Source organism: Camelus ferus, chromosome 17 (genome assembly GCF_009834535.1).
Source record: "Camelus ferus isolate YT-003-E chromosome 17, BCGSAC_Cfer_1.0, whole genome shotgun sequence".
Taxonomy (NCBI): Eukaryota; Metazoa; Chordata; class Mammalia; order Artiodactyla; family Camelidae; genus Camelus; species Camelus ferus.
This window is the reverse complement of record NC_045712.1, coordinates 3,281,080-3,305,895: the sequence shown is the minus strand read 5'-3', so window position 1 is coordinate 3,305,895 and position 24,816 is coordinate 3,281,080. Positions and strand designations below refer to the sequence as shown.

General features: G+C 39.1%; 1 protein-coding gene across 3 annotated transcripts in view; it reads left to right on the top strand.

Moving 5' to 3' along the window:
* CNTN4 (contactin 4) overlaps positions 1 to 24,816 on the top strand; it is an 813,748-nt gene that overhangs the window by 519,952 nt on the left and 268,980 nt on the right. For all 3 annotated transcript variants that reach the window (XM_032458061.1, XM_032458059.1, XM_032458060.1), the window contains 2 exons: positions 16,102 to 16,228; positions 23,210 to 23,385. In XM_032458061.1, the coding sequence (XP_032313952.1) occupies positions 16,102 to 16,228; positions 23,210 to 23,385 (303 nt within the window). The remainder of the gene's footprint in view (positions 1 to 16,101; positions 16,229 to 23,209; positions 23,386 to 24,816) is intronic.

The following is a 24,816-nucleotide window of genomic DNA, read 5'->3' as shown; positions in this document are numbered from 1 at the left end:
TGGATTCCTGGGTCATATGGTAAATCTATTCCTAGTCTTTTGAGGAATCTCCATACTGTTTTCCACAGTGGCTGCACCAAACTGCATTCCCACCAGCAGAATACACGAATTAAATTTAATATACCTAATATATACTTTTCAAAATTTAACTCAAAGATTTAGCTTCTCATAATGTCTCCATTTTTTAAAATTTGAGATAAAACTCATCATTTTAATGATTTTACAGTATAAAATTTATGATTTTTAGTGTATTCACAATGTATGCAACTTTGACCATACTTCTCTTGGGTATTATGTAGAAAGAGATTATTTAGCAGGCCGTACTGCTATACTGGAAAGAATGGGTTGAAGGTTTAGGTTTCTCTGAGTTTTGAAAAGCCCTAACTGATAATAATGGCTTCTTCCTAAACTGCTTATACATGCAATATGTTGATGCTGAATACCCACTGTCCTGCTGGGAATCTGGAAATTTGGTGGGTGCTACATAAAGGCGGCCTACATGACCAGTAAAACCTCTGTGGGAGCTGAATCTCTGGAGAATTTCCCTGATAGACAGCATTTCACAAGTGTGTTCAAAATTCATTCCATTTGTATGACTCTACTAGGAAAGGAATTTGGAAGTTTGCCCCAGGCTTCCCCTGGTCTTCACTTCATGTGCCTTTTCCCTTTGCTAATTTTGCTCCTCATCCTTTTACTTTGGGACATAATGAATCATACCTGTGAGTGCTACTATATGCTGAGTCCTGAAACTGGGGTGGCTCTGGAGACCTCTGCCGCAGGTATATACCTCAGAGTGGAATTCCTGGGTCACTTGACTTTTGAGCAACTGCTAACTACTTTCCATAGCAGCTATACCATGTTACATCCCCACCAGCAATATCTGAGGATTCCAATTTCTCTAGATTTTTGTCAACACTTTTTCTTTTTCTTTTTTTTTTTTTTTAATATGTATACTCCTCCTGGGTGGGAAGTGTACCTCCTGTATTTCTCTGGTGTCTACTGGTGTTGAACAACTTTTTGTGTGCTTATCTGTCATTTGTGTATCTTTTTTTGGTAAGTGTCTATTCAAACCCTTTGCTTATTTTTAAAAATGTTCCAGTGTTATCAGTGTTGAGTCATTAAGAGTTGTTATACATATTCTGGATACCAGCCTCTTATCAGATACATGATTTGCAAATATTTTCATCTGTTCTGTGGCTTATGATATTTTAAGTGCTTCATAAAGCTTGACTATAATTATTATGTTTTAATCATCGTATTTTCAAATCAGCACTCGTCTTTTTTCAGTTTACTAAAATAGCCTCGTTTATATTTTCTCCATATGCATATGCTTTCACAGTTATTTTTTCTGACCCTGCAACTTTTGCTGTATTGATAGCACACCGAATTCCCTGTCTATGTTGGCCAAGTATCTCACACATTCAGTACTTACCTACGAAAGGTTTGTAAATACTTTGGTTACATGCTGGAATTTTTGCCGAGAGTAGAAGACTTTCACCTGTCAACTGCCAACTCCTGAATTCCCTTTGAGGAAATGTTAACAAAGCCTACTTCACGATGCCCTTTGGGTCAAGATCCCAGACGTTCGGTAATGGTCCCTTCTCATTTGAGGGCAGTTGTTACCTGGGCAAAATTGTTCTATTTCACTTAATCTTTCTTATGAGATTGGTTTCTGACACTGTAACCAATAGTTTTCTGTTGATTTCGTGAGGGCACAGAAGAGTTAACACTTAACTCTTGAAGTATATTGTCTTACTACTTTATTACTGAAAGAGAATAAATTCTCCCTAATTATTAAATTTTCCCTTATTACTTAAAATATTTTACTTTCACTTTTGCAACTTCTCAAGTCCCTGAAATATCCTGGAGAGTAAGCTATAGTTAGTCTTTTGCTTTTATGTTTCTAACATGAGCTAAGCATTTTTTATTTTGTGTTTTTAAAGTAAAAGGAGACCCCCACACATAGACACACATACTTGTGAAATGATAGACCCAGACTGGATCGGGAATTTTTAACCTGAAATCCATGTATTGTCTTCAGAGAAGTCTGTCTGGTAACTTCTAAAATTTTATGTAAAAGTTTGTGTATATATCAGTCCTTTCCACCTTCTTATCAGTGTGTTCTCTGACTCAAAAAATGAGAAGAACTACTTACTGGACTAGATAATGTCTTAGGCCTGTCCATATTAGATTTGGGGGTTTTTTTAATTAAATTACTAAGCATCAACTTGTCAACAGATGATTAATGAAGGAAGGGAGGAACATTATCTGTCTATGTTCATTATTATATCTTCAGCATGTGGTACAGAGTAGGTACTCAGAAAACATTCATTGTATGAATGAGTGGGTGGATGGATGAATGAATGAATGAATGAATGAGAAGGCATTCTTCTGTAGAGTGACCTAACACTGGAAACAGGCTTCATGAAGACAAGACTCCATTTTAAAACGGAATGATAAGTTAAAATTTTAAGAGCAAATTCAAAAACTGATCTTCTTGATATAATAAGCCTCAGCTAGTTTTCTCAAAAGATCTTCCAGAAGCACCAAGTTCTGTTGTAAATAGTACTTGACAGAGCAATCAGGATATTTAGTTTTCCATTCCTAGTTTTGTTACATACTGACTTATATTCATTGGCAAGTTGTTTCCTTCATGCAGTAACTCATTCATTACAGATGGTTTAGACACCATAAGTGTGGCAGAAAGAATGACAAAGGCTCAGGTTTCTGTCTTCAAAGAGCTTACAAGCAATGGACAAGTAAATTAAGTATCATCATAGTCTGGGCAGGTAAATATCACAGGGTACAGGATGTTTTGGAAGCAATAGAAAAGACCATTTCACTGGAAGGGGTGTTTCATTGCCTGCAAGAAATAGAAATAGCTCCTATTTTTGTTCCACATCATACTTCAATTTGTTGTTGTTGTTGTTGTTGTTGTCATTGATAGAAACGCCATGACATCAAAAGATAGAAACCAATGAAAGGAACTTGACGATTCCTTTATTCCTTCTTACACGGAGGCACTGCCCACATTCTTTCCAGTTTTGTCTGAAGGTGACAGTCTTTGATTTAGACGATTATTCTGAGCCTGAATATTAGCATCACTTATTCAGAAACCTGGGAGAAGATTAAAGATGGATTGTGTTCAACTTACACTTGAGTGTTTATCAACCCATCCAGGCTACTAATTCTGGAGGGTGGGGGGAAGAGGAGAATTTGTAGACATTTTACATCTCCTTCCTTGTGTAAACTTATTAGGTACCAGGCACTGTTCTTAGCATTTTAAAAGTATTAAGATGCTTAACACACACAGATAACCCTGTAACATATGTGCAACTATCGCCTTCATTTCACCAATGAGGAAGCAGAGGCACAGAATCTAAGCAACTTGCTGCTCTAGGTTACCCAGAGGTAGAATTGAGATTTGAATCCAGGCACTATTATTGGAAGCCCAATTATTTTAATTCCTATATTATAAATAACATACAGATCTTAGCACATTCTATGTAAGAAAATCGGTCAAGAGTTTCTTGCTTTCATTTGCATTCTTCGAGAGAGAAAAAGCAAAAGACATGATGATGGTGCCAGGGCATCCTAAGCTCCCTCGAGTGGATTTTTTGATGCCTCACTTTATTTGTCTGTAAAATGATGATCTAGCAATAAAACCTGCTTTCACTTACACAGTGTGGGTTGGAGAACTCTGCCAGAAATAGGACAGATGGAGACACTGGTAGGAAGACTAGCTGCTCCCATTCCTCATCTCCTGTGACTGCTCCCTCCGCTCCCAGGGCTCCGGGTACACTGGGGGTGTATGTGGGAGGGGAGGGGGCAGGGCGGTGGGAGAGAAACTGGGAAATTTCTTGTTTAAATACACTAAGCACCTTCCCACTGCCCCGGGGCTTTTGTGGTCACTGTTACCTTTGCCTGCGATGTTTACCTCCCAGATATGCTCCTGGTTATTCCGTCCCTTCCTTCAAGCTTTGCATCAGGACCCATCTATTTAAAATTGAAGTGCCCTCTCTGGACTCTGTTCCCTTTCTTTTCACTTCCCAGCACTAGTCACCTTTCACCGCACTATACAAATTGCTTAAAGTCTGCCTCCCCAAGCTAGAGTGTGAGCTCTCTCAAGGCAGTGTGTTGACTGACTTCTCTGTCCATCCTCAGCATGTTGACTATGGTCTCGTACATACTGGGGATTCAATACGTACTTGGTGGAGGAATGAAAGATGGTAAGCCGGTATCCTCTGTCATTTACTGCCTGCGTAGTCGCTGTATTGCTCAAGCAAACAGTTACTTTTGTTATAAAGGTAGAGGAGCTCCTGGCCATTCACCTCCTCTCTGACTACAGATGTATGGGAATGGATGTGAGCAACATTTGGGAGCCAGATGAAGAGGACAGGTGGATAACTTATTCAAAGTGCCCAACAACTTAATGGACCTGCTTTTTACCTTGTCTAAGGAAAGCCAAGAAAGTCTCTCCCCCCCCCTGCCTTTTTGATAAGCCTGTGAATTCAAGTCAATGGTATTTTTTACTGCCATTTATCCCTTTACAGAAAGAGCTTTTGCATTGTGTTTGCCCAGTTACCTTCTGACAGAATGACATAGAAAAGGCAGAATGCCCAATCATTAGATGCAAATTTTATGCTTGTCGTTTTGAAAGGTTATGAATCCACTCTTTCATGAAGTTTTCTATAGAGGCTACTTTTGGACAAAATATCCTTTCTGTACATCAATATGCTGGTAATTCCCCAAAAGAACAACTTTGTAATTTGAAAGAATTAGTAACAAGTACAGTGTCTGATGAATACATTTATCTTTTCTGCTCTCTATTGAAAGGAACTAGACTTTAACTTATTTCCTCCTGAGCCAAAGTTTCAAGACATAAATGTTGACAAAATAGATTATCTCCTTTCCTAAGGGATGCCTCCATCATTTTTCTCCACTAAATTTTAAGTCAGGGTGGACTAATTCCACTTTTACCCAAACGATAAACTGGAGGGAGGCTCTGGCAGTGTGAAAAACATTCTGTTGAGAATCAGAAAAATCAACATTCTGGCTCAAGCTCCATCACTGCGTATCTGTGTGACTTCTGGTAAACCACTTAACCTCTGAAAACCTTTGTTTCCTCACCTCAAAAGCTGGGTTGGATTAAAAATCTGAAGCCACTCACATTTGATGATACCTTTCTTACTCAGCATAGCAGAATCCCCGTAGTTATTTACTGAGGGTAACGCAGGGAGAGCAGTTGCTGCTGGATGTCACGGTGCTGCTGAGTACTGGGCTCTGATTTTAGGAAAAACCAGATTCAAATCCGTTTTGCAGCCTACTATAAGGGTGAACCCTCTCTTTCTCCATCACAAAGAGGGGCAGAGCACAGGACCAGTCAGTAGGGGTGCTGAAGGGTCAGTGAGACCAATGTTTTTACTGAGCACAGAGCCTGCCTTTACTACGCACTCAGTGGTGGGAAGTTGTCTTTATTCTGTGTCTCGCTCACTGGGAGACACAGGTGTTATCTTTGGAGAAAGGGCAGGTAGACATTGACTTGCGGCTTCCTAAGCCTCTTTCTCCCAAAGCTGAACACATCGCTGCCTAAATGGAGGGATTGTGGTTGTTTTTATGCTTTTCTAGCAGGACTTCTGGGTTCAGTCAGTGAGGAAGTCAAATCATTAGTCTCGTTTGACTTTACTCACCAATTTTCACTGAAAATTCCAGCGTCCCACCAGGGAGACCCATGCCTGGAGCCCACTGCCTGCCGTGAACTTCCTCTTCATTTTTTCTCCTCCCTAACTCATCAGGGACATCACGACAGCCTTGTTTCCTAAGCAACAAATATGCAAAATAAAGTACCTCCACACCAGAAAGAGAAGCATACTCCGTTCACATTTAGTGGAGCTTTCCTGTTTGAAATATGTTGTTTGAGTTTTGCTTGAGCAATTCTCTAACTACCCCCCCTTTCACGCTTCTCAGTATGTGTATAGATAGATAGACAGACAGACAGACAGACAGATAGATAAATAGATGCATTCACTATGTGCCAAATTAAAAACCTGAAACATTTAAGGAAAGACAGACATGGGGTTAGTTCAGCTGCCAAAGAGACAGGTGCAAAGGTTCATGAATATTCTTTGAAAAGCCACGGTGCGTGTAACATGAACGTACTGCCTGCAGGCGTTCCGTGTTCAGGCAGTTTAATGTCGGGGAAGGGCGGTGGGGAAGGTAGGGTGTCGTTGAGGAGATAATAACACCAGCAGTTCACCCCAGAAGAGCTTCAAGCAGATGGTCTCCAAGAAAGTGTGAAATTATGACTGACTGCAGAAGAGGCAACCACAACCCTCTGGCTGTACATTTTTTAGCTGCGAAGACTTTGGCTCTGGGAGGCTTAGACAGAGAGCTGGGGAAAGCGGCTTGTGTCTCCCAGTCACACAGAGGCTTGGACGCAGCCGGGGCAGTATTCCTAAGCATGGTAAGGACAGCATCTGGAGCCAAGGCAGATCTGGTATGCTCGTTGACAGCTCCCATTAGCCAGGACTTACTCCCATCAGCGTCTAGGATGGGAGACGCACTGGTCACCCAGGGCATCAAAGGGAGGCGTTTCCAGCATCTGACTTGAGAGCTACACAACTCTCGCTTTCCTTGGTTACCAGTTGTAGCAGACACCTGGTGCTTGAAACAGCCTACTCTGGATGCTGACATTCCCTCAATTTTTTCTTTCTTCAGTGATGACTCATATTTGTAGGTCATGTGCATCTGAATAACCTGGGCTGCATGATTTGCATGCAAATGCCTGTGCTGACCTCCAAATCTATCTAATCAGAGTTTGGGGAGAAAGGAATGTAGTTCCATATTCATTTTTAACTAGCCTCGTCTCTTTGCACACAAAGAATACATAGAAACACATTGAGTATTGCCACTGCTTTAGATTAATGATCTTGTCAAAAGGCCACCATTACAGTGTATGAAGTCCACCTGGAAGATAAGAGTTTGGAGACTGGATTAACATTCAGTTACATAAATATATATATATATATTTCCAATAATGAATAGTATCCTGTGATGGGGAAGGGCATGGGGAAGACATTTGGATGGGGCTTACCATACGTATCCAGGAATCAGAAGAGGCACAGTTCAAAGGGGGAGACCTCTAGGGAGCAGCTGGTCAGAGGAGCGACCAGGTAGAGTTAGAGGCACAAAGTGAGCAGTAGGTCCCGGAGAGACAAAGTCTTTGCCTGCCATGTTGCTAGTGGCCTCTTTGTGTGCATTTTTATATTCAAGTGCATGTGGAGAATTGTGAAAAGGAAACAGGAAGAGAAGGAAGACCAACGACATGAATTAAACCACTGAATAAATTGAAGTGTACCTTCCATGAATACAATCTCAATTAGGAATCATTTAGCTGCTGATAAAACTCAATTCAAATTGTTTAAATAACGGCAAGCATTAGCTCCCATACCTGGAAATCTTAGGGATAAACTCTGCTTGGGACAGAACTGGTTCCAAAGTGCAAATGATGTCATGGAATCTCAGTCAGCCTCCATCCTTTGGTTTTGTTTTAGCTTCATGCTTGTGTTTCAGCTTCATTCATTTTTTGGGCTCTCTGGGTGGGGAGAAGCCCTAGGCTTCTTCTCAACAAGCAATTCTGGGCCATAAAAGGGCTTTTTTTGCCCTAGCAGCTTCATGAAGACCCTGGAACAGAGTTATTAGCCAAACTTGCATCTTATGCATGGGAAACATAATTTAGTAAGAGAAATGAATATCAACTGTCTGGCCTTGAGTTGCCTGCTGCTCCTGACTTGGAGAGATGATCTTTGTCTACCAAAACCACTTAGGTTGAGAAAGTGGTTCTCCGAAGAAAGGGCGGAATGCTCTTCCCTTAGAGAGGAGCAATGGATTCTGAGCAGGCAAAAACCATAGGTGTTCACTGGATGGTTATGTCACTAGGGAAGCAGTTGTGAGTGAATGAGTGACCCAGATATAACATTTATGCTTCTTTAGCCAAAACCAACCAATAATATGCATGTGTGTTTTTATACTCTTATTCGTTCTCATGAGTAAATAGTAATATATTTGAATATAAATTAAAGAGTTAGATAGAGTGGCCCACTGTTTTTAGGACAGCAAACTGTTCAGTGTGATAGTCTTAATAGTGGACCCACGTGAAAATACATTTACCAAAGTCCAAAGAATTATACAGCACAAAGAGAGGACCCTATTGTACACTGTGGTCTTCAGTTAGTAATAATGTATCAGTTGGCTCATCAGCTGTAACAAATGTGCCACACTAATGCACGATGTTAACAATAGGAGAAACTGTGAGTCAGGGGAGAAAGCAAATATAAGAACTTTATGTGCTTTCTGCTCAGTTTTTCTGTGATACTGAAATTTTCCTAAAAATCAAGTCTTTATTAAAAAGATAAAGTTAGCTATACTTGTCTCATTATTGTTTGTTGGTCTTTCTAGAATAAACACTCCACACGGGCAGGATGGTGCCTGCTTTCGGCACTATGTGTCCTCTACATCCGATGTTGGAATTGACATTCAGTGTAGGCTCACAGACTCCAATCAGAAACTGTTTGGGTTAAAAATGTTTGCCAGTGAAGAATTCTTCTGATTTTAGAAAAGAAATACAAAACATGCCCAGTATTATATAACATCGCAGCTGAGTCTGGGTCAGCACTCCATAATCAAACACATTTATAATTCTGTGGCCAAAAGATAGAGTTATTCCCATGAAGCTGTATATAGCCTCACCATCAATGCAGGTCAGTTTTTGCCTCCACTTGGGTTACAGAATGTTTGCATTTGTTGAAAATTTGTCATTTTTTCTTTTCATACCCGGGACCTGACGTCAAAATCACCTAATTCTTTTTAAAGGAGTGATGAATCCATTGTTCCGGAAATGGGTCAGGGTTTGAGGAAGGGGTCAGAGTCTGATGTGGACACTGTTCCCCTGGCTTTGTCTCCTACAGAACATCCCGCCAGCCATGCAGAATTTTTCCCCAAGTGGAGATCACTTGCATCTCTGGCATCATGTCAGATTCGGTCTTCTTTACGCGTACGAGATGGATGGTGGCGGCAGCGTTGCTTTGCCGACCAGAGAAAGGATAGGAGAAGAGCTCGCTTCTCAGTGGGACTTTCATATGCTGCGTTTGAACATACACTGTCTGTCTGTAGACTTCTCAGTTGGTTGCTGTTTTAATGCTCATAAAGGGGGTTAAAATAAGGAGGTAGAAGCAAGGAAAATGAAAGAAATGTCTTCTTACTTAAGTACGAATGTCTGTCTCCTCTAATATTGGTTTTGTCTCTGCTCTGTTCGACTGAACAGCCAAACAGAGGCAAACAGAGGAATCATTATTCGATACAAATGCTGTATGTTGGCTAGCTTCACACATAGACACTCATGTGGGGCCTTTGAACATCCCTTGCTACTTATTTTATAAAGACTGACAACACTAAATCGTATTTGTGATGATAGCTGGACAGCTGTCCCCTCATCATTTCTACAATCAGTGATTCAATTTTAAAGGAATTCTCACTCTCGGGAAAATCATGGTCACAGTGTTTCATTTGTTTCTGGATTTCCTTAGGTTACTGCCCATACATTTTTGTGAGTAATTTGGATCCATGGAGATGCTGCTGACCTTACCGGGGTTTTTTGGGTTTTTTTTTTTACCCAAAACGAATTTCCATGATCATTACAGGGGCTGGAGGAGAAGTCTCGCAGCCAGCCAGACACAGTGGGCCCCATGTGTGCCCTTCTTGGAACGTTCTGGTGGCAGAATGAATAATGGTTCTCTCCACTGGGCTTCCACCTTGATGTGAGTGGGAAAAAGGGAGCTGGAGCACAGCCAGCAAACCAGCTTAGTGGGACTGTCCCTTCCTTGTCCCCAGTGGCATGGCTTTGCTCTGCAGTCCAATAAGGCAACGTGTTCCCACTGATCACACACACACACACACACACACACACACACACACACACACACACACGAGCAGTTACCCTCTGCATCAGTCAGGGGCTCTGCAGGATCCGGAGTGAAAGACACAACATCACAAAGCCCCTGTGGTTTGCATCAGGATGCTTCTGTGCATGCATTGTGCTACAGGCTCCCTGCCCTCCAGATGTGACCCAGATAAAACTCACATCTAACCCACGGGCTCATGTTCTGAACCCTTGTGTTCTCCACTAGGTCTCCTGGAGTTTACTTCCCAAATTGAGATTGTTGCCATTTAAGCACTTCTACCCAAGACCAAGTGCTTAATCAAACAGCCTATTTGCTGTCGTAGGAAGATTGGCTGTATATCACAGTCCTAGATTCTTGCTGTTAGGGCCTTGCTTCCTACCTGCCATGAGGATTAAGGGCCTGAACAACCCTCAGGTGCAGCACTGGGAGCGCCACGGCAATTGCAAGTGGAACTGAGAGTGGTATTTTCAGTTTTCAAAGATGAAATCATTGTGTTGCATTTTGGTCCTTTCCCAGCAGACTTGTGTCACTGAGTTTGCAACAGATGAAAAATATTTCCAGCAGAAGAGAAGCACACTGACCTCGGGGCTATGCTGGCGAAATGTGGCCTTTGACCCCGTCCCACATGGAAGCAACAGAGTGATCGAGCACACAGAACAGAACTCTGCAGGGTTGTTTTTCTTCATTGGTGTCCTTAATTGGTCTAGGGCTTAAAGTCATCTGTGCTCAATTCATAACTGAAGGTACTAGTTTTCAAGCTGCAGAATACATGATAATGAACAGAGGTGCTGGTAATAAAAATCCAGACAGTCTGGCAGGGGCTCAAGAATCTGCTTTTTATCAAGCACCCCCGGGGAAGGTGATATGGTTGCCTGAGGCTACTGGACCACGTTTTGTGGAACAATTATTTTAGAGATCATTTGACATTTTTATTAAGTTATCTTCTGTGAAATATTTACCCTGAATTCATCCTTGCTGTCTGAATTGGTTCAGCCTCTTAATTCCTTTCCTCCCCATCTGAGATGCCTTTTAGGGTTGTTCACAGATGCCCTATTAAAAAAGATCTATATTTAGCATCAGTGTATCTTTGCAGGCTCTGACTAACCTCTCACTTGCTCCTTTTGCTGAACTTTCACTTTTAATTCAGAGTTTGCTCTACTCTTGCTCCCAGGGACCTGATACCCAGGCTTCTGTCCTGGTTCTTTGAGTCTACCATCACCTCAAATTCAATCTTATTTTTCTCTGCTCAGTCTCAGAAAACTTCAGGTCAGCCCCATCCATCCCAATGCCTTAGCCCAGTTTGGCTTCTCATAGTCTACTGAGCATAGTCATTCTGCTTGCCTAGGAGAGAAGTTTGGGGACATTCAGAAATGAGCCAAATTAACTCAAGGAATAGACACACATAGTGAAATCATTGATGTGCCAAAGCTGTAGATACAATAAGTGACACTTGTCTGTGGAGGGCTATTTTATTGCTGTTTTTCTTAGAGGATTATTTTATTTTGAGGTGAAAAATAGTTTTGTTTCCATTATAGATATAGTACATTTTTCAGTCTATGGCTGGGAAAACACATTTAGGATTAAGTAATCTCTTCCAATCTAAAATTCTCTTAATTCTCTGCATCTCTTTCAGTATTCCAAACCTTTCACAGTTGCCCTGGCACATCTGATTTCTGGGATGCTTGCCGAAGCATACAGGAAGAAGTTGGCTGGCAGATGTTGGTTTTGTCTCCCCCCAAATTAGGTTCTAAAAAAGAAATGAATGAAATGGGAAAAAGAGTTTGAGAATCACTGGTTGAAAGCAGAGTTTTTCAATAACTTTCAGTATTTGATGACCAAAAGGGGACAAAGGTTAAAAGTAGCCTGATCTTGAACCTAAGTAAGTTTCTGGTCATGAAACCTCTAGTCTTTTCTCCACTCTTTACTGAAGCATGAAAACAGGGTTTCTATAACATAGATCTTTCTTTTATGAATACCAGTTATTCAGAAAGTGGTCCAGGAAAATTTTCATGGGATCATGGGTGATGTGGCAGAAGTAACCTAGTGACCCATTGGCAGGTAGTTGCCAAGGAGGGGAGAACCCAGCAAATCAGGTTGTACCAGTATCAGCGTATGCCCTGACTCCCCCATGCTGGGACTGAGGTCAGTGGCCTGGAATCTACAAGGCTGTATCTGAGCTCTTGGCCCCCCAGTTGCTCCCCGCTCCTTCTTAACCATGGTTTTTGAAAATTCCCAGCAGGATAAAGATCATTGCCTACTGCTCCCCTGAGAGTTCTACAATACCAAGGTGAGCCCATACCCCCCCTTCTCCAAGACAGGAGAGCACCGGGTTGACTTGTTATCCTTTTGGGAATCCCAAAGTAAAAACATCAATTCCAACACCCAGTCATTTAAATAAGATGAGATTCATTGCTTATAAATAAAGAGTAGTGTGTAACCAGCAGAAGTGTCCTGTGTATCAAGTGAGGATGAGCCAGCACTACAGGTCAGAGGACTAGCAGGTCTCCCTGAGGAGGCCCCTTCTTTGTCAATTTGGTGAAGCCCTGGGGTTCTCCCAATAGACTTCTTGAGTTCCACTGTGAGTGTTCTAAGGAGGGGTTATTTTATACAGCTTTAGTCCCCGACCTTAACAAATGCATCCATCTTTGTTGGGTGTACCAGTTGTATAGATTTCTGTTCCTGGCTGCTTGCCTCTCAACTAAGAGTCCAAACATATGCTGAAATTCCTTCTCTAAATGTTTTCAGGCAGATATTTGTTGATTAGACTTTGCTTAAGAGAAAAAAGTCTAGGAGTGAGTCTAAAGCCAGTAATGGTTGATGTTCTGTTCTGAGGAAATGGAGAGCTAGGATCAGAAGGCTCCATGTGGGTAGCTCCCAAATTTTAGTATGCAAATGAGTCCCCCAAGAGAACTAGGTTAAAAGACAGAGTCATGGACCCCAGATTTTTCTGGTGTTGTCTGTCTGGACTGGGGTTTAAAAAAATAACCACGGCATGATTACAGTGCAGGTGGTCCACTGTTGAACTTTGAGGCCTTGCATATTGGCTTATTAATCCTTTCCTCTGTTGTTTTCTGAGATGCTCCTTTACACACTAAGCTGAAAATCATGGTCACTCCACTGGTTCCGTAGAACCACTTACTGTAATAATGGAAAGGGTAAACTTAATCTTCCAGGCTTTGAACATGGCAGATGCAAAGTCTTTTGGGTGTACCTTCAAGCCACTTGAAAGTCACTTTGAGGATACTACGTGAAGATAGAATGAACTGAGCGGGGCCTTGCTCCATGTTTCATCTAAGAATGTCACTCTCAGGGCTATTTAACCCAGGCACCTCAAAGTTCGGGAGGAAATAAAGCAACTCTTTAACTCACTTTTCCATCAAAATACTGGTAACCCTGGTCTAAAGGTATTAAAGTTAGAATATCTATTTTCTACACCTGATTAGCTAAACTTTCTAAAATCTCTCCCTCCATCTTTGTGAAACCAAATAGTTCATGCTTGACAGGCTGTGGATTTCCTTAGATGAGGACTGAAATACTGTTCCCTTTGTGCTAATGTTAATTTCTAGGCACTGAGCTTGGTTAACCAAGAGAAAATAAAAACTTCAGATGAAATGTGTTATTTATAGCGAATGCAAAGCATCATTATTATAAATTCTTGTTACAAAATACACAGAAAATATATCCTTTTTGTTATTTAAATATGGCATGGATACATTGAGAAATAGTACAGATGTTAATCCACAGCCTCTCAGCTGCATCCCCGATAATCATTATTATGTTTTATTCTTATTTGGAATTACTAGTAATAGACTGTGTATTTCTGTATGAAATTCAAATCAGGGGGCACCAGTGAATTGAGATGATTGATATTATATATATATACAGACATAATTTTGGAATTGGGACAACAATAGAAATATTTCTCTCTTAGAGAAAAATCTCCCAAACTCATGGCTGCATTAGGGCTCTCGATGAGTAATGTTTGCTGCCTAACTATATGCTAAAAATCCACATAATTCTTCAAGATTGAATTGAGCTAACCTTTGGCCAGTATCTAAATTTGTTTTGAAAATATCTCTGTAATTGTTGAAACTCTGAAATGTAAATGCCTAGATTTTGAAATATCTGGCTTTAATTCATGAGTGCCAGAAAGTACATGCTTGTGTACTCTTATTCCATGGTTTTATTCTGTGTTCTTTGATAAATCATATTTTCTTGGCTTAAATCTCTCATTAGCATGAGATTTTATACATGAACTTAGGTGAGAGATGGTGGTAGTAATGTAATTCATGACGTCTTTGAACACAGAAACCATGTGTGTATGCGTGTGCATTTATGGGAAAATATTCATAGCTTCTTTCCCATCCTTAGCTGGTGTAGAGCCACTTACCAAGTTCAGTGCTGTTATTTTATAGATGAGAAAACTGAGGCATAGAAAGACTAGGTGATTCCCCATAGGTCTTGGAGGTCATAGTTGACACAAGGCATTGCATCTTGGTTCCTAGTTGTTCTGAATCTATATCCTGGTGTTTGTCGAACAAGGTCATTGGCTGTCCCCATTTCTCTAAAATAAAATATAATTCTGTTTTGGTTTTCTTGTGTCCTTAATTTTTCTTCTATCTCAGCCTCAACATGCGGATTTTTCAAAGTCTAGATTAAAAGACTTAAAAGAAATTACCTTACCATGTTTCACCTAGCTCCCCAAATCGCTTTTCTTCTTTTTCCTCAGTCCTGATCAACCTGAATGAATTCAGTCTCGTCCTATTACCTATCAACAAAAGTCTGGTTATGAAGGTTTTCCAGGATGGCAGTTATAATTCACACCCTTCAAAATAATCACATATAAGACGGAAATGGATTGTCAGCTAGTGAGTGATATTCAGTATCACTTTACATCATAGCCACTGGCCCTTCCATTTCCGAATTAATTAGGCAATGCCTAAATCAGCTGACTGAATATATTAAATACATGAAAAAAAAAACTCAACCAGAACAAATCCTTATCGACCATCTTTTATGTATAAGCTACTGTACTTAATACCATACAGCATGCAAAAATGGGTAAGATGTCAGTCATGCTCTCAAGAACGGTGCAAATGCATTTGATAGAGAAATGTGTGTCCACAGGGAGATGTAATATATGAATCATGTGGTTAAATGAAGAAGGTGAGGGTCTCAAAAAGCCTTCTAGGGGAAAAAAAACTAGATTTTAAAGAATAATATCACCTCCATGGTATGGGTCGGGAGACACATTTTGAACAATATTTATTATGTGTTTACTGTAGAAGCATACATACTCGACCCTGCTGTTTCAAATGTAGGGTGTGGATTATTCCATTCTTTGAACTTTGTTGATGCTCCATGACCAAGTGTGTTTAATGCACCTAGTTTCTGTTACTGAGAGAAAGAATTAGAAACTCATACCTCATTACATACTCAAATCTCCTTGAACTTGCTGTAGACCAGTTTGACTGTTACTGGATTGGTGTGCTGAATCTGTGTGATACTTACACAAGTAGCCCCATGAATGGGTCCCTAACAGGTTGGAAAACAAGCAAACAAACTGTGTATTTACCACAGATAATTTGAGAATCATGATTCTAGGTTGTTCTTTATTTACCTACATACCTAATTTAAGAACGTTTTATGCATATTTTAGCAGTCAGAGCTGTTCCTCACTATTAATGTATTTATGAAGGCATCTTTGATTGCTTCCAACTGTATTATCCCATTACAGAGCAGAGACATTTTAGCTTGGTGACCTTAGACAGGTGTCCAGGATGATGGCAGCACAAAAGGCATGTAGGAGGCATAAATGTGAATAAAGCAAAAGGCTGAGTTAAAGACAGATGGAACAATAAGACGTAGAGGGAAGAAAAGGCAATGCCAAGCAGTTCTGTATCTGGAAGTTTTTAGTGAAAGTAAGTCATCAATATGAAATAGGAGAGTTCACATCTCCACTTCATAATTCACAAGATGAGTCTGCCATGGGAAGTTTAATCCAGAGACTGAAACTGAATCTGTTGTGTATTACTATTTTTTGTTAGTTTACCTCTTTTATTTTCATTTTGTTGTTGTTTCCTGTTGTTGTTTCTATTTAGAAGGTGTTCATTTTGGGACATTTTCTCTCCTCTCATTTCAGATGACTACACACTGCATGGCCCAGTTTTTATTCAAGAACCAAGTAATGTAATGTTCCCTTTGGACTCTGAAGAGAAAAAAGTGAAGCTCAATTGTGAAGTTAAAGGGAATCCTAAACCTAATATCAGGTTTGTTGATTTAAAAGCATGTGTTTCCAGGCATAAACTTTCTGTTATTAAAATCAGCAAATGCTTACAGAGTGCTGATTACCTAAAGAGCTTTTACAAGCATCCCAAGTATGCTAGAGAGACAATCTTTTTTTTAAACATTTTTTATTGATTTATAATCATTTTACAATGTTGTGTCAAATTCCAGTGTTCAGCACAATTTTTCAGTCATACATGGACATATACACACTCATTGTCACATTTTTTTTTAGAATTAAATACCAGGAATTAAATATCCTAATTGACCATCTCACTAAAAGCCTTAACATTACTTAGCTACATACTTTTTTAAAAAACACCTTTATAAAAATGCATCAGTAAACTAGCAGGAAAGTAAGAAATATTCAGTAAGTGGATTTGGAACTAGAGAATAAAACTGAACATTAAAAAGTTTCCATCTTGATGAACTATGTGAACTGGGGCTTTGGATTTTGCAGCTTCACAGGAGGCTAGGGTCACAAGACAAAACCTAGACTCAACCAATAGGAAAGTGGAACATGAGAACACCTCCCAGAATAGACCTGGGACCCAAGGACTACATTCTTATAATAATATAATAAGAAACAGCCTTGCCTCCTGAAGGACTGAAGAGCAAAAGCAATTGCCTATTTCAAACCTTGGTGCTAAGTGGTTTTAGTAACAGATGAGACACAACGGAAAGGACAATTACTCAAGTACAAGATAACAGCTGAACAAATCATCCCAAGGCAGCAGAAAGGGATAAAAAGGAGCAAATATGAGAGAGAGAGAAGGAGAAAACGTTCACACATGTCTAATCAGCATTCCATAAGGAAAGAAAAAAAAAAAAAAGATGAGGCAGAGGCAATATTTAAAGAGAAGGCTAAGAATTTTCCAAAGCTAATTAAACATTCAGTGCTACAGATTTAGGAAGCCCAGTGAACTTCAAGCAGTGCAAATAAAAATAAAGCCTCATCTAGGATTATCATGGTCAGAATACCAACTCAAAGACATGATCATAAAAATAGGCCAAAGTTGCAATACAGTTAACCTGCAGAGAGATGACAATAAAACCAGCAGCTGACTTCTCAGGAGCATCCTAAAATGCAAGATAGAAGACAGAATCTTCAAAATGCTGAGAGAAACTGTCAGATTATTGTATAGCAGAAATAGTTTTTAAAAAGGAGAAGAAAACAGGTGTGCTTTCAAGCAGACAGAAACTAAAGTTACTGTCCAGCAGACCCTGACTAATGAAAGTCCTAAAAGATAGATTTTAAGCAGAATAAAAATGATTCCACATAGACTACCTAAGATACAAGGACAAATGGTAAGTAAAGCAGGTGAAAAAGGTTAGTATTTCCACATAAAGTCAATTGCACTAAACAATAAAAATAATGGAAACAATACTCTCTTGTGAAGATTAAAAAGAGAAAATAGAAGTCATGACAGTATTAGAAATAAATTAAAATGATAAATACTGCACAGTGGATTATCCATATGGTTAAAAAAATGAAATAAAGTTGGATCCCTACCTCACAGCATACACAAAGATCAATTCCAAGTGAATACAAGACCAACATGGGAAACTTACAACTCTTTTAAAAGGAAATGGGCATACATATTTATGACCTTGGATGGAAGAAAAATTTCTCAATACTGACAAAAATGCACAAATAACAAAAGAAAATATTGAACTTCATTACTATTAGTGTATTCTATTGAATAGAAATTCCCAAGGGGGGCAAATTTATAAGCTTCCAACTGGGAGAAGATATTTTCAATATATATCATTCACAAAGGATTAGTATCTAAATTATTTAAAGAATTCCCACTAATCAATAAGTAAGAAACAAGTAACCCAATAAAAACATTACTGAAAGACTTGATCTGATATTTCTTGGAAAAGAACATCAAATATCCATCAAAAATATAAAAAGATTATTATCATTGCCATTAGTGAGCAAAAATATACAAATTAAAACTAAAATGCCACACTCTTTCAAACCTACCATATTGACAGAAATCTAGAAGAGTAAATTTAACATAATATAAATGATATAAATATATGTATAACCTAGGATGTGGATAACCCCATGTAGCAGTGAAAATGAATGCATTTCGTTTTCAACATGCTAGATCACAGCTGAGTAAACAGAGCAAATCATAGACGAATATAAAGAGTGTAATTCCATATTTAACTTCAAAGGCAGGTAAGATGGAGTAGTTTTTTAAGGATACTAACATACATGATAAAATCAGAAAGAAAATCAAAGGAATGGAAAAACCAAAATTAAATATTTTAATTGATCATTGAGAGGGGAATAATTAGAATCGAAATGGAAATAGGGGATTTCAAAAGTAATAATATTCCTTTTCTTAGACACAGATTTTGATTGTCTCATGATTCTTTATGACTGACATTTATCTTCTATTATTCTGCCTGTTTTCAAATTTAATGATAAAAATTATAAACTAATAACCAATATATAATAGTATGTAAAAGCCAAAAGAGTATATGGCATGTGCCATAGTTTAGAAGGAGGTAAACTTGGAGATTGGAGCCATCAAGGAGTCAAGAGAAGAAAATGGAATTTGAACTGTGATAGGTAGTTTTCAAACTGGCAGAGGACAAGGGGGACATTCTGTACAAGCTAAAGGATGGTGGTATTAACATAGTGGACATTATTTTAGAATTTAATTTGTGTGCCCTTTTGTTCATCCATTCATTCACTCATTCATCAAACATAGCATTATTCATCAAACCACCCCAGTGTTTTTCAAACTCAAGGGTCCATGGAGTTGGCTTTAAGAATTACCAGGAGTGAGTTATTGCAGTTTCCACCCAAGATTCCATCATAGTGTCTCTGCTTTGACCTAAGGTATATATTAGGATTCTGAAAAACTGTCCTCTAAGAAAGGTGTTTAAACCACCGTATTAAGCAGCTGAGAAGTTCCAGAGGCATTGAAAGACCAGTATGCTACATGTTCACGTTGTGTGCTTCTGGGGGAACATCGTAGAGATGGAAGTAGTTGCAGTGCTATGCTCCGAGTGTGAGTGAAGGATGCCCAAGTTCTAGGACATCCTGGGGGAAAGAAAGTCTGCTTCAGAATAGAGAGGGAAGATACCAGTGACAGTTTCACAGAAAAGAAGGTATTTCACTAAATTTGATCTTTTGCCATGTGGATTAAAAAGTATATTCCAGAAATTAAAACAAACAAACAAACCTCTCTAATGGACCATATCATTAGGGTGAACATCCAATTTATCATCCAAACCAGGATACTTTTGAAAGCAAAAGGCCACGGTTAATAATTATCCCAGGACAGCAGGTGTGGACCCAGCACTGTCCTGGGAAAATCAGACTATGTCGTTATTCTCCTTTTCATATGTTGAATTCAAGGCTACATCAAACATTTTAAAATACTTTGTATAGTATGGGAAAAAAAAGAAATGCAAGAAGCAAAGGTTCCTACATACATAAATGATGAGTTAAATGGCCCTCATTTTCAGTACATTGCCAAGTGTAAGTTCAAGTGTTACCATAAACGAAAACAAATTTTGCAGCAGAATTTGGCAAGTTGCTGCTTTGTTTTTCCCCCAAATGGTGCCCATTAATTAACCTTGCTTTTTGTAACATTGTGCTTCTAGATACAGGGCCTTGCTTTGTTGTTTAAAACAAGCCATGGAACAGAAACCTGTTCTGTTTTTAAAAATGGCCAGGAAAAGCTGAGAAAACTTTTAATCAAACGCACTGGCAGTTGGTTGCAGTGTGCTTTGTTTTCCTTGATACCTTTGGCCATTTCTCTGTCACATAATAGCTGATTGGGACCTGGGAGCTAAAAATTCCCTTTTGTTGAGGGAAAAAGCCAGAGAAAGAATGGAGGGCTCAGGTATTTTCAGGCATCTTTCTACCTGAACTTTTTCAGTCTTCAGGCTGACTTTGAGAGGGAGGACCAAGTAGGAGAAATTCAAGGTGAGTTCTCCATGGGAGTCTTCACCATGAGGTTTTCCCTTAGACACCCCAACTGACCTCTCTCCTTTGTCTGTTCCCTCAACTGAGCCTTCTCTTTTCATGGCTTCCTGCCCCTCAATTTTGAAAGGATTGACCCAGACCCAGAAAAACTTCACAAGTTTTGACTTGTGCCAACATCCCTTGCATTAAATTTCCCTCGGGACATGTGACATTACTTATGGCTCTCAACCTCTGTTTCCTGACAGCAGGAGTGGTCATATACTTGGTGGGAGTACTTTGGCTGTCAAGTTTGTATTGAGCTTGGTTTGCAGGTGACAAATTCAGAGTCAGAAAGGTCCTGCCCCTTCTTTGGTGCCCAGTTGACACAGTGAACAGAGAAAGAGGGTTTTGCTACAACAAATCCCATAGATAGCTGCCCAGGCAGGTACGAAAAATGGCACCTTCCAGAGCTTTTCACAGTGTCAGTGTGTGCTTGTGCACAGCCCCACTCTTTGGAGTGATTCAGAAATCAGCTTATGAGACCCCTCCATTTGTCTTGCCCTTGGGAAAACCTCTGTGTGCCAAATGAGCATCGCCTCCGTATTAACAGTTCTTCAAAGTCTCCTCAGACGTTGAAAATAAATTCTGAATTTTTCAAGAGCGTTTCAGTAGGGAGTAAAATCAGGAATTCAGTTCAGTCCACATTCAGCTGGAACAAACAGTGACTTCACGGCAATAAAACTTGGTAGAGTGCTTTGTGATGGAGCCTCAACTACATTTCACAGCAAGCGCTTTATTTTCTAAATAATCCGCTTTCCTTTGCTATTTGTAAGTAAAAGCAGATAATAAAGTAGATTAACGGACTCTCCACAGAGCATCTGGGTTGCAATGAGGAGTGTGGACAAACCCACAGAGGTGGTCTCATTATCCCCACAACTGCTTTTTGAAAAAGGCTTACATGGTCCCATTCTTCAATTCCATACTCTGTTTGCAGCTCACATCATATTGCAATTTTCTCTTTGAGTTCTGAGATTTGTCATATTAAATTGCTCGACTATCATTTGAACTGAGAGTTATGACAGAGATGTGATAAGCTGACAAAAAAAAAAAGTCCAGGGCAGGCAGTCGGCTCCAGAGATTCAGGAGCATATAGCATGTAACCTGGCTGTTCCCTTTTTATTGCTTCTAACTTTCTTGTCTGTGTCAGGACACAGAATTACTGTCAAGCTTAAAAACAGTGTCAGTTTCTAATACGCATCTTCTTATGAACAAACATATAAAGAGCTATCTCCCATTTTGTGATCTGGCCCACTTTTCCCACCCCTCGTGTTTCTATATTTTTACATTTTCAAAGATATAGATGTGAACGCAAATACACTGCTGGTCTGTGGTGGGCCATGATGCTTCCTAAACTGTGTGTGCTCAAAGCTAAAATATCCAGCAAAGAAGTAAAATATTTAGAGAAATACAACCACAAGTGTTTACTGAGCACACTGTGTGCCAGGTTCCAGGGTACTAAAGGGAGAATACAAAAGTAATGTAGGCAGGTTATCTACAGGGAAGGCAGAATTCCCACCTAAAGGGGGAAGGAGAATTCTGTAGGAGTTTGGGGGAAGCTTTGATTTATTTTGACTAGGGATGTCCTGGAAGACTTCATTAGAAGAGATACAGTTTGAGATTGACTTTGAAGTGTGAGACAGTCTTCACAAAAAGAAGTGCTCATTTTTAAACATGTTTTCACTGATACCCAATATCCAAAGTCTTGAAACTCACTGGCTTTCATTCATTTCATTTAAATCCTTTTTCGTAATGCACACCAGACATAGTGTCCCAGGATGTTGTAAGAGGATACACAATGAGTACGTAGGCACACACACACACACAGATTTAAATAAGTGGTTTTCACTGTTTGAAGGAGATAAAAATGAATATTTCTCATTCTTTATCCCTGTTGTTGCTTCTGATCAATTTCCTTTGTTCTCTAGTGTTTCCTTGGCTCTACATCTCCCGTTGTGAATGCTACTGTGAGAGTATTCATAATTCAGAAGCTACAGCTATGCTGTTTTCATTACCTGATATTCTGTGTGGGATTGGGGGGCGGGGGCACGGAAGAGAAAAAAATAAGACAGCTAATCCTTGAATTGTATTAGTTCCGAAGTCCGTAAGTATTCAGACAACTTACTGAAAGGCAATTTGGTTAAAATAAGCTCTCTCTGGAATGTTATTGGCTGACTGAAAAAAAAAAAAAAAGTAGACCTTGTTACTAATGCTTTGGTGTTTAAATGTGTGGTTCTCACTAAAACTAATTTACTGGGCCAGGCTCTGCACTCAGATACACAGATGATCCAAGGAAACCAGCCAAAAAACAACAAAACTCTCTTTGTGTCTGTGACCAAATGGCCTGCTCTGTCGTTCACTGGGATGGCTGGTTGATGTTTGAGGGCCGATGGCTAGGAGATCTTCCGAGTGACTCACGGCTAAGGCCAGTTTGGCTCCTGAGACCGCACTAGATCAGTAGAATTCCCCAGCTTTGTGGTCAGCACTTTCAGTCATGTTAAGGACCAAATCAAAGCAACTGTGCTGCAGTTGCATCAGATACTCAGCCATCTACCAGAAAGTGGTGTATTCTGTCATCTCTACAGACCCATTTAAAGAATGACTGCAAACCAGAGATAAGATTTTTACTGAGGAGCACTGTTTGGAGAAAGCTTTGTAAGATATTATGGGAAATTTCAAAAAAAAAAAAAGAAAGAAAAGAAAGACATAATGTCTGTAGCATCCTGAGTAGTCATAAAAACAAGTGTTAAATTTTTAACATTGTTTCCTTTAAAAGGATGTGCTCTTTCCATAAACATCTGTATTGTCACCATTGCTCGGTAGAGCATTTCTAATTATATATTTTTTTTACCACAGTTGAAAAAGTCAGAGATGATATTTCATGCCATTCATAGTTTTTATATATATTTTAGACGATTCAGAAAATATTGATTAATATTACAAGGCTTTATCCACTGACATTTTTATACTATAGGTGGAAGTTAAACGGAACAGATGTTGACACTGGTATGGATTTCCGCTACAGTGTTGTTGAAGGCAGCTTGTTGATCAATAACCCCAATAAAACCCAAGATGCTGGAACGTACCAGTGCATAGCAACAAACTCGTTTGGAACAATTGTTAGCAGAGAAGCAAAGCTTCAGTTTGCTTGTAAGTAGCAATTATATCATACTGCAAATGTGACTTTGAGTTTTTGTGCCATTTTACCGGTAAGCCTTCAAAACAGTTTATCTTCCAAAACCAAACAGATTTTAATTTGTTATGCGATCTTCTTTACCCTTGTTTCATATCTGGGAAATACCTTGTTTGTAGGATAAATTATAAATCTGGATGGGAAGATGTATTCCGCTTTTATAAGGACTGAGATAGATTGAGTATATGATAGTTTGGTTCTATGATGCTTTGTACACATAAATTCACAAACACTCAAATTTACACACGTATGAGTCTATATGTAAAACAAATTACACACACATTACAAAGAGAGTATGTAAAAACAAATGAATTGCCAGTAGCTCAATAGTCAACATGAGAAGTGCTTTAACCATAAAGCTCAGAGCTGGAAGAAAAAACACTTGGCAGTGTATTAATCTTATAATTCTCTATTTTTTTTCTTATTGCATAGAATAGGAAAAGTTTAAAAACTAATGAAAAAGCAGAAAATAGAGACAATCAAAGCTTTACCTTTTATATTTCTGGTTTAACGCATTTAAAAAACAAACTGCCATCTCTTAAGAGCACCATCTAATAAAAGTTTATGAGCGTATGAAAGATAGTGGAATCTGGAATTAGGAAGTTGAAAATGAAATCCGCAGGCAAGAGCAGTGAGTACACATTTGAGTAGAGATGCCTTTGAGGATTGATGAGCAGCTACATTTTTAAGGGTTCATATATTTGATTGAAATATATGATTATACATTTCCTTGTGTAAAATCCCAACTCAGATAGCAGTGCGTTAATGTCAAAGGTTTCCTAATTACAAAGTCTGTTGGCAGTAACCTTGCAGAGTATTCTCATTAACAAAATCCTCTCTGGGAACTCAACATCAAATATACCTAATATCCAGTGCTTAATCTATTATTGCCATTTGCTGGCATGTTTTGGGCTGAGAAATGAGTTTTCTCATATTAGGTGTATATGGGATTTCAAGATTATTTTGCTGGTGAATGTCTTATGAGCTAGTCCTCCAGATAATCTGAAGTGTACGGAGTAATCAGAGAATATGTCTGATTGAATGCTACAGAACCCAAGTGTCTGTTTCTCTTGGTTTAACACAAATCTATTATTTACTTATAACACAAATATCACAAATATATACTTATTTTTAACAAATAAATTTTGTTGGATTCATTTGAGAAAATAATCATAGACTCTTAGTGTAGGGAAAATCTCTGTATTCAGTTAAACTCTTGCACTTCTTTGAATTTTGGATTTCCTAGGATAGGAAATTTTGAAAACAACAACGGTGACAACAACAGAAAAGAGATTAACGTAGCATTACCAACCCTTTGTTTGTCTAATGTATGACATTTGATAAACAAATTACCGACTCTTAAGGTCGTCCTTTTGTAAAAGTCCAAG